Genomic DNA, 10,000 nt, shown 5'->3' with positions numbered 1-10,000 from the left:
AGGCTTTGTTTTCTCTTCCAAATTGGTGACTTATCTCTTAGTTTATTTAGTCAATAAGTTGGATGAGTTGTTTATAACTGATACAAATGATTGCCAAAACTACAAAAATTAAATTCCAGTCGTCTGAAACTTTAAATATTCTGGTCTCATAACCTCGAGACACTGCACCGCCACTGTATAGCAGCATCATAGTTTGTTTGACAGAGGCATCATTGCATCGGGTCTATAATGTTTTCCCGACAGTGAAGATTTACTCAGAGAGGTTGTATAATAAAGCAGCTCTCTGGAGAAGAATTCTCAGTGCCAGTCTGATGTTATGATATTGTATTCATACTTTAATCTCCGTCCCACTGCCACAAAATAGATCAATAAAACCCACTCAGAGCTCAGCTGCAGTGTCTCTATTCCCTGTTGGCTTCCTAATAGTCATGATAAGAATATCAAAAGTGCGTCATAGAAAACTCGCCGGTGGAAAGATCCATATTAATGCAATTTTCACACTATCTGCAAACCACTTCTTCCACTGGATCTGGTTACATGGTGTTACACAACAGAGCTGACGATAGATGTTTAGTCAGTGCTCGGATACTGTCTGTGTGAGGAAGTTAATGGTTGTATCTTCTGTTCAAGCTTTGTTCTCAGTTTGTTGTGAAAATAAATGCTATCTCAAGATCATGGTCTGTTCTTTTGGAATAAAACAAATGTCTATAAAGTTGTACTGTGAATATAATACATGACAGGGGTGAATAAAAGCCTCAGAATCAAACCAACTGGCCTATTCTTACTGCTGAAGTCATGAGAAATCAGCCCATTGTCAAATAACTCTGAAAGTGTTTTTGTTCTGTCTTTCAGCTTTATTTTTACATTTAAACTGGAGAGAATATCAAACCCTACAAAAACCCAAATTCACTTATACTGGAGCGCTCTGACTGGTTCATTTCGGCAAGTCATACCTATGATATCTCGCCTTCTTACACAAGGATATATTTAAATTTGTACCCGTTATACTCGATGAGACGGTGTATGAACATTGAAGGTGTGAAACTACTGGATTTATTATAGATGTACATTTGAAACCACTGGATATTTAGGACGAGACATTGGTACATTTTCCAGCCTTGTTAGTGGCAACAGACCCAAGTAAGCCGACAACATCTTTTCCTAACCCTAACCAAGTGGTTTTTGAGCCTAAAGCTAACCAGACCATAAGCACCGAGTTATCACAGCATGAAATTGAAAACTGAAGATAAACAAATATGAAGTTTCAACATATCCGTTGTTTGAAGAAAAGTATATTGCCAACATTTATTCTGGCGATAGCGTTGACATGGTTATATTTAAGGTTACACTGAGATTTACACTGCACAACAAAAAGTATGTGGACACATATGCCCAGCTTTAGAAGTAGGAGCATTTTCTTAACCAATGAAGGAAAACATTAACTTTCAGTTTGTATCAACACTTCAAACAAATATGGAGATGCATTGTTTTTAAATGGGGATGAAATGTGTGCTTTGTCGGGGAAGAACCTGACTGGCTTGCACATAATAACCCTGACCTAAACCCCATCCAACACCTTTGTGAATGAATTGAAATGCCAACTGAAAAACAGGTCTTACAGCCAAACATCAGTTGCTGCATCAATAATGCTTTAGTGGCTAAAATGGCTGCAAATCCATGCAGCCAGGTTTCAAAATATCACATACAGCCTTCTTCAGAAGAATCAAGTCTCTTATAGCAATTACTTCTGGAATTACATGTTCACTGTCACATACGGGCTGAAATTTGAGGTGTCATACACACTTTTGACCATGTTGTGTATTTATTAGTGGAGTTGTAATTTTAATTTTAGATATAATCATCTCTCTGCTAACATTTCTTTTTTGTTTCTGGTCCAAATTCTGTTGTACATCACACACACAACTGACAAATTACATTACTTTTGATTAAGTATTTCCTTTTAATATTAGCAGCCTTAAACGTCTCAACATAGGGAAAGTTAAGTTAAAATGGTAAATACAGTCACTGGTCAGGACATTTAATGCTAAAACTTTGCTGAAACACTACCAACTTGCCTCTTACTTGTTCTAAATCACTGTAGCCGGCGTTGGCGCATCACTTAATTAAACGATTACTCAGTCATGACATACGATCCGGTCACTAGCTTTTATTTCAGCAGTCTTTCATCTCCATTTATCTCAGTGAGAAACTGCTTTATTGAACAAGGAGGAGTGGCGTCAGAGTCGACTGATACACCCTTATGAGCTGAGTGACACTAACAAGGTTTTGATAGTAGATGAGAGTGAAGTGATGGATATAGTGGATGGTCATGGAGGATATGGGCGTCAGGCATCCAGAGGCCTTTCATCAGAGCGGCCGGCAGACCTCAACAGCAGGGGAAGAAAACACAGGTGAACTGACACGATGAGACTCTCATCAGCTGGGACAGCACTCATTTTCCTTCTTATTCAAGGAGCATCAAGAGCCTGCACAGGTACAGCAGCTTCTGTTTTATACCCAATTATTATGTTGTTAAATATTTAAAAGACGAAATCCCTTTACTCTTTTGCCAGCAAAAATAAGTCTGAGACGTGAATGCTTAAGTATTATTTGCATTCATTTGTAAACTTTCAATTTAAGGTTTACCAGACCAATTATTTTAGTCGATTTGAAAAAAATCTAGATATTATTAGACAATGTTACCAAGTCAGTAGGAATTACAGACAGTTAAAAATACAGTGTGTTGCTTCAAAATGATATTGATCCTTCATTAAATTGGCATACAATCAATATAAAAGTAATCGTGCTTGAACATTAGTGACATGACAAATTTCATACTCAAAAATTTAAATTTTAAAAATGAATTATTATTTAATTTGATGTTGTTGTTTTTTTACTATGCCTTCCTTTTCCTGCTTTTAGGTCTATACATTTGTTTGGCTTTTTTTGCAACTGCTTTAACGACTACTTACAGATAGTTGAATTTAAAATCAGACAGATGAAACTATTAATTTCAGTGCAGTTAGAAAGAAACTTGTGCTGTGTTGCTTTTTGAAAATGTGCACGTTTGACTGAACATTAGAGGTAAACATTGAATTTTTTTTTACTTCTTCATGTCGCTGCACATAAACAGATGAATATTTTGTACATTTTCAGTGAAGAAACTGGGCGGCAGCACGGGAAGATTTGCCAATGCCACATTAGTGCGGCTATCTGAGTTTTTGAGTGCCGGTTACAAGAAGGGAGTGAGACCCGTGAAAGACTGGAGGACGTCCACTATAGTGGCGATCGACCTCATGGTTTATTCCATCCTCAATGTGGTGAGTTATGATGCACAAATGAAGAAGTCCATTCATGACTCATGACTCCTTTAATTATTACTTTATTTGCAGTATGTCATCTGCGTAATTATCTACATTACACACAAACTTATGCAAACGTAATTAAAAAAATAATACCATAAAAACTAGTTGATAAATTTAAGTTATTTTAATATGTAAATATATAATTGTGTTTTGTGTAATGAACATAATAAAAAAATCTATTTACAAATTACAATATAATGAATATAAAAAAAAATTGTCTGAACACCCCGATGTCTTCTTGTATTCCCCTTCAGGATGAGAAGAACCAGGTTTTGACTACATATGTGTGGTACAGACAGGTAAGAGAAAAGACAAATCAACATGCCCTCCATGTTTTTCTATAGAAACTAGATCTGGAACAAAGCTATTTTGATTTACTGCATTATTTCCCTATCAAATACCCATTAAATCAATTTGTCCTGCCTATAATAGCAAACTTAGAATAATTTGTTTTTACATTCATTACAATGAAAATTCGAAAGCTTTAATTGTGAAGTATTTGTGTATTTTATTCTATATATTTAGATAATAACATGTGTTTAACGTTACTAAGACACTAATGCTGAATGTGTTCACAACAAAAATAGATTATTAATATTATGTATCATATTTACATGTTGTTTTACTCATTTAACTTTTTCCATTCTTGAATAAATTTAGTCGTGGACGGATGAATTCCTGGTCTGGAACCCAGAAGACTTTGATGAAGTCAAACAGGTTTCTCTTCCTACCGCTAATGTGTGGGTGCCTGACATCCTCATCAATGAGTTGTAAGAACTGCTGCTGCAACTTCAAACCATTATTTCTAAGACTTCTTTTATTCTACCAGGGCTGGCAGCAGCCGGTTTTTGCTCCTTTAAAAATATCGTTGTTGTCATTTTTGTCTCTGACCTGCAGTGTAGATGTGGGGAAGTCTCCAGACATACCTTACGTCTATGTGACACATGACGGACTGGTGCGCAACTACAAGCCCATCCAGGTGGTCACAGCCTGCACTCTCAACATCTACAACTTCCCATTTGACGTCCAGAAATGCAGCCTCACCTTCCAGAGCTGGCTACATACCAGTAAGACATTTTTCACTTACTTAAAAGACATTTACATTTTGAGTGATTGCGAGATAGATTTCTGTTTTCTTAATAAGTTTTCATTAAATGACAAAGCCACAAAGTATACACAAACAAAAGACGAATGGTAAAATTATTTCCCTTTTTAAACGTTCACATTCACAGATTACAGTCCGACTTTCTGGTTCAGCTTTGACCTATTGTACTTGCCTTAGCTCTGTGCGAACAATGTTGTCATAATTGATAGAAAATGTGGAGAAAACTACATTTTTTTTGGTAGGAATACTTTACAAAAGGCAAAATTAATGAATCAAATGATCTGCCATTATACTACTTTCATACTTTTGATGTCATTCTGGCAAAATGGTGAAAAATATTCACTGGCATTCGAAAATAACATCCAACTCTCCTCAACTCTTCTCATCAAGACTTTAGTAGAACAACTGTTCTCTTCAGTTTATCCATGAACTCTCTCCTGCTGTGACGTGTGCTTAGAGAGCAGAGCGCTGGGTGAAAGGTAACTTGTTGCCATGACTGTTTCACGCTGTTCCCATCATTGTGTTCGATCTGTAGTTGATGACATCAACATCACCCTGATGCGAACCCCGGAGGAGCTAAAGGAGGACAAGAGTGTCTTCATGAACCAGGGAGAGTGGGAGCTGCTCCATATACTGTCCAACTACAAGATCTTCAGTGTGGACAACGATGACTATTATGCTGAGATGAAGTTCCATGTAAGTATTAAGACTGAAGATTGTAAAAAGGCCTGCACGATATCTTTAAAATAAACAAAATCATATGTGATCATTTTGAAACATACTGTTAAATGATTTACAATAAGTGAGAAAGATGATTTTTGCATCACAATTTTCCTTTTTACTGAAATAATTACTAAAAGCAAGATGTTGTGCAATTTGTTCGGGTCTTTAGCAAACAAACGCTGTTTTATGTCTGGAGAACAAGATTTGTCATCAGGGCATCTCTGCAGCACATTATAATGTTGTGTGTCACACATTTCATCGTAAAAAATAAATAAATAAATTGCAGCATCTGGGTTTGGACTTGCACCTTGATAATATTTCAATCAATTGTGCGGGCCTAATTTTAATAATAACTGTAGTTTGCTGATGATTAAATGGGGGTGATATAGTCCTAATATTGTGAATATTGTGAAAAATAGACATCTTAAGATCCCTTTGAAACCAGATTATAAGTCATCTGTCAGTAAACTTTGCCAACTAGTAAGGTAAAACAACAAACAACAAAATAAAGCAGAACAAAACATATCTGGCTCTTGCACAAAGAATTAACTGACTCCAATTAAACTCAAATTCAAGCAGGTCACTTTAACCTTGAATTAGTTTGTTTCTCCTAAAACACAACACTTCAGCAAGCAAAAGTACCTACTACACACACTCCCACACAAAATAATTATAACAAACAGTATTAAATAAAAATCATGTTCAACTTACAGCTCTGTTTCAGTCCTGTGGGGAAGAAAAGGAGAGTGGCCGGCAGTAATGGAGGCGGACATCTTTGTTAGGGGCACCCAAAGCCGTTTCCGGTCACCAATGGCGGTATCTGAACTTGTCATGCTAACATCCTGACAGTCAAAGAGCTGTCTTCAGCAGAGGACCCGCACAGTTTCCGTGTCAGGTCGAAGCTCACACTTGAATCGTTCACTTATCCAACTAATGGTCACACAAATTAAGAGAAACCACGCTAGCCGATGCTAACATTACCGAGCAACCTGCCGCTAGCTTAGCGGCTAACAGCTACGCGATTTCAGTCACTCAGCGAACTCGATACAAGTTCTAATTAAGCCTTATTAACTGAAATTAAGTAGCTAGATAAAGCACATGTTGGTGTCTTATCCTACTGCCAGTATTTTCCCTCAGCTTATTCAAACATCCTCTAACACTGCGACGTGCAGACTTGGCCTTCATTTTCCTTTGTTGCTAGTTTTCTCCCTGTGAATCTGCCCGCCTCTCTTCCTCACCTGCTGCCAATCACAACCGGTGTTACTGACTGACACCTGGTAATGACCAATAAAAACGCACGTATGTTAAATTAGAGCCTTGTTCTTATTTCTTATTTTAGATAACCTCTAATATTTATCTCTGAAATGAATTATTCACTATTAGAGGTCCTTTTTTTTGACTGCGTACATCTTATTTTATTACAGAACTAATTTACTTTTTAGTTAAAAATAAATAAATAAATAAAACTTGAGAAAAACCTGCTGGCTATAAAGCAGTGTAAATCACTGGCCATGAACTAAAAAGATCCCTGATTCAAATCTGGCTACTGTCTCTCTACTTTTTTTTTTGTGATCAACTTTTTATTGAACTATTTGTCACTCAATATACAAATACAGCGTGCCATAGATCGAGTACCAAGATTCTTGTCCATGTAAACAACAACACAAAACACAAAACTACAGCCAAGCCATCATTGCCTTTCCAAATAAAACGAAAACAGAAGACAAAAAACACTAACGAAAAGACAGTAGACAGTAAACAATTTGTGTGTAAGTTATTGTACAATCTAACAAGGTGACACATTATATCTGTGCAAGGATGTGTGCGTTCGAAAGAGAGCTGCTGAGGATATCCCAAGCTTCGACAGTGGATGCCCTTGCTTTGTGGATTACAGCTAACACTCTTCCCATGAGAGCAATATGCCTAAAATGATTTATTCATTCTGTTGAAGGAGGCTCAGGGGCTGTCTGTCTACTTTTCACCCTGTAATAATAAAAAAAATGCCCCTAAATAGTACTAAAAAGAGAAGAAAAAGAGTAGACTAACTGTGGGTCCAAATAATTGTGAAGGCTATTTTTGAGAAATATGCATGTTTGACTTTTTTGTGAGGTGAACAGATTTATTGCATAAAAACTGGAGAACAAAACCTGTGCTTAGTGATCATATCTGACAGCCAGTAATGGTGGTCAGAACAACCCATTAACTGTTTTTTATACAGTTCTGTTTATGTGGGCTATGGATTAAACCAAAGAGGCACAACATATTAACAGTAAGACACTCAGGGCACAAGCAGTTTAGCTCTCTGTTTCCAGTCTGTATGCTCGGCTAAACTGACCACGTTTTTTTTCACAGCAGTAAATCTACTTTTTTCCAGGTGGTGATCCGGCGGCGTCCTTTGTTCTACACTGTGAACCTGCTGCTGCCCAGCATCTTCCTGATGGTCATGGACATTGTGGGTTTCTATCTGCCACCAGACAGCGGAGAGAGGGTTTCCTTCAAGATCACTTTACTGCTGGGCTACTCTGTCTTCCTCATCATTGTTTCTGATACTCTGCCTGCCACGGCCATTGGAACGCCACTGATAGGTGATTGGGATCTATCACTGCTTATCAGCAGTTTGTTCAGGCAAAAGGATCATTTTCGTTTGTCTGAAAACAATCTTACTTTTACTCCTAATTGATGTGGAAATAAAAAAACAGTAAAAAGGTTAGTAAACTATGATGTGAGGAGAGCTTGGAACAAAATTGAGCAGCAATTACTCTGCAAGTCAAGCATGCAGGGACTGATTGTTGAGGGCATAACATGTTCTGAGTGCACTCAGACTCAAGCACTGATTTCAGTGTTTTTGAGGACTGGAAACTAACTCAGCGTGCATTTAGCAATGCAGGGAAACATCCTTGACACGCAACCACAACATCATAGATCCATACTAACATTCATTCTCAATCCTTTGCCCTTTATACAGGTGTATACTTTGTGGTTTGCATGGCCCTCCTGGTGATCAGCCTGACAGAGACTGTGCTAATTGTGCGTCTGGTGCACAAGCAGGACCTGCAGACCCCTGTGCCCCACTGGGTGAAGTACTTGGTGCTGGAAAGGGCTCCGGTCCTCTTCTGCATCCACAAGAAGCACCGCCTCTGCTCCAGATTGTCCTCCCAGGCCTCCGACCTGGACCACTACAAAGACAACAACTACGGCACTGGTAAGATACATCAGTGGATTCACAGTGTATTCAGGTTTTAAATCACACTTAATGCAACAGCAGCTAATTTCCTTACATTTACTGAATGTTTTTGACCAGAAAAAAGGGTCATTTTCTTTGCTTATACCTACTTCAATGAAAAACTACAAAAAATACGCCTATGTTTGTCCCATCCTGCAGCCCAGTGCACCCACCACCACACCTGTGAGATAGGCCGAAGGCTCAGCCAGCATGACAGAGAAGCTGGGCTGATCAGACTGGGCCTGCCTCCAGTCCCCTCCAGGGACCCCACCCCGCCTGTCATGGACAACATCCTGCAGGAAGTGACGGCGATACGCCACTTCCTGGAGAAGAGGGACAGGGCCCGGGAAGTTGCCAAGGAGTGGCTGCAGGTCGGCTATGTGCTGGACGTGCTGCTCTTCAGAGTTTACTTGGTGGCCATGGTGGCCTACAGCATCACACTGGGCACGCTGTGGTCAGTGTGGCAGGTCGCCTGAGTGTCTCCTCTGTTCTGCGGTGGACACGTGCTCTGCGGGTAGAGCAAAGAATTGAAAAGGCCAGAGTTATCGGCTATATGCCCTGTGTAGCTCAGTGGATACATGGAGGCACTCACATAGTAATGGAAGAGGGAAAGGCTTCCTGCAGTTTGGGCTTATGTACAAAACCAACTGGATTTGCCAATATATCCCTATAAACATTATTATTATCCTCATTATTTTAGATTTTATCAGAAAACTTTAAAGCTCCATGATGTTAGTGCAATCTGAGATGCCTGGGCAGAAATGTGCTTACTGCTCCACACACTTACAGTATGCAATTATTATTGAACAGGATGACAGGAGTGGCAACCCACCAAGCAAAGATATTTTAGTTAGGGTAACCATTTAAAATCGCCCAACCATCACGCCCATAAAACAAAGAAATAAATATGAATATACAATAAAATAAAATGTACAAAAAGAACAACATCAACAAACCTTGCAAATTATAGTGGGTAGTATTCTTTTGCAAATATAAAAACAGTTTCTGATTAAAACAAAACAAGACAGTTATTTACTTAAATTATGTGAAGAAAGGAACGGTGGACCATACAAAATAATTAACATATATCTGTCTCTTTTGGTGGCTGAGGAGCTCTAAAAACCAATTATAGCAATCAGTTACAGTAGTTTATCTTGTGGTCTGGTTGTATTTAGAAAAATATTTCCTATTAAACAAATACGGAATATTGTCAAAATAATTTAATAACCTTTAAACACATAAAAACGTGTGAAGAAACCAGACAAATTAGGATAAAGGTCAAACCTGAAGATATCCAGCGTCGATGATACAGTAAAGAATACAATGTGGAAAAACAGTGATGGGTTAATGGGTAGTATGATGATTGTTTCCTTTCAAATTTAAATTTTGCTGTTATTGCTGTGTAAAACATCTATATATATATATGCAAAATAAGTATTTACATGGATTAAGAAAAAAGAAATTTATATCAGTGTGGTAAGACGACCATGTATACTGAGGAAAACATTCGACTGCGTTCATAAAATGTTGGAAACTTGTAGAGTTTAAAATACATATCAATGTAATGTTTACCTTTAATGTACA

General features: G+C 38.0%; 2 protein-coding genes across 2 annotated transcripts in view; one reads left to right on the top strand and one right to left on the bottom strand.

The window, feature by feature from the left end:
* Positions 1–6,384, bottom strand: part of usp28 (ubiquitin specific peptidase 28) — a 35,807-nt gene extending 29,423 nt beyond the window's left edge. Inside the window, exon 1 of the mRNA XM_073479242.1 lies at positions 5,905–6,384. The gene's annotated coding sequence lies outside the window, so the exon portion shown is untranslated. The remainder of the gene's footprint in view (positions 1–5,904) is intronic.
* Positions 2,425–8,892, top strand: htr3a (5-hydroxytryptamine (serotonin) receptor 3A). The gene is made up of 9 exons (XM_073479243.1): positions 2,425–2,494; positions 3,157–3,320; positions 3,620–3,664; positions 4,026–4,135; positions 4,263–4,432; positions 5,006–5,166; positions 7,568–7,778; positions 8,159–8,395; positions 8,576–8,892. The coding sequence occupies exons 1-9, from the start codon at positions 2,425–2,427 to the stop codon at positions 8,890–8,892; spliced, it is 1,485 nt and encodes a 494-aa protein (XP_073335344.1).
* Positions 8,893–10,000: the final 1,108 nt, after the last annotated feature.

The sequence above is a fragment of the Pagrus major genome, chromosome 13 (genome assembly GCF_040436345.1).
Source record: "Pagrus major chromosome 13, Pma_NU_1.0".
NCBI lineage: Eukaryota > Metazoa > Chordata > Actinopteri > Spariformes > Sparidae > Pagrus > Pagrus major.
This window is presented reverse-complemented; position numbering and strand designations above follow the sequence as displayed.

Bases quoted from the DNA above. Each gene is read 5' to 3' on its own strand.
- htr3a (XM_073479243.1), top strand. From the start codon at position 2,425: ATGAGACTCTCATCAGCTGGGACAGCACTCATTTTCCTTCTTATTCAA. The intron at 2,495-3,156 runs GTACAGCAGCTT...GTACATTTTCAG, and splicing joins AGCATCAAGAGCCTGCACAG to TGAAGAAACTGGGCGGCAGC. The intron at 4,136-4,262 runs GTAAGAACTGCT...TCTGACCTGCAG, and splicing joins GACATCCTCATCAATGAGTT to TGTAGATGTGGGGAAGTCTC.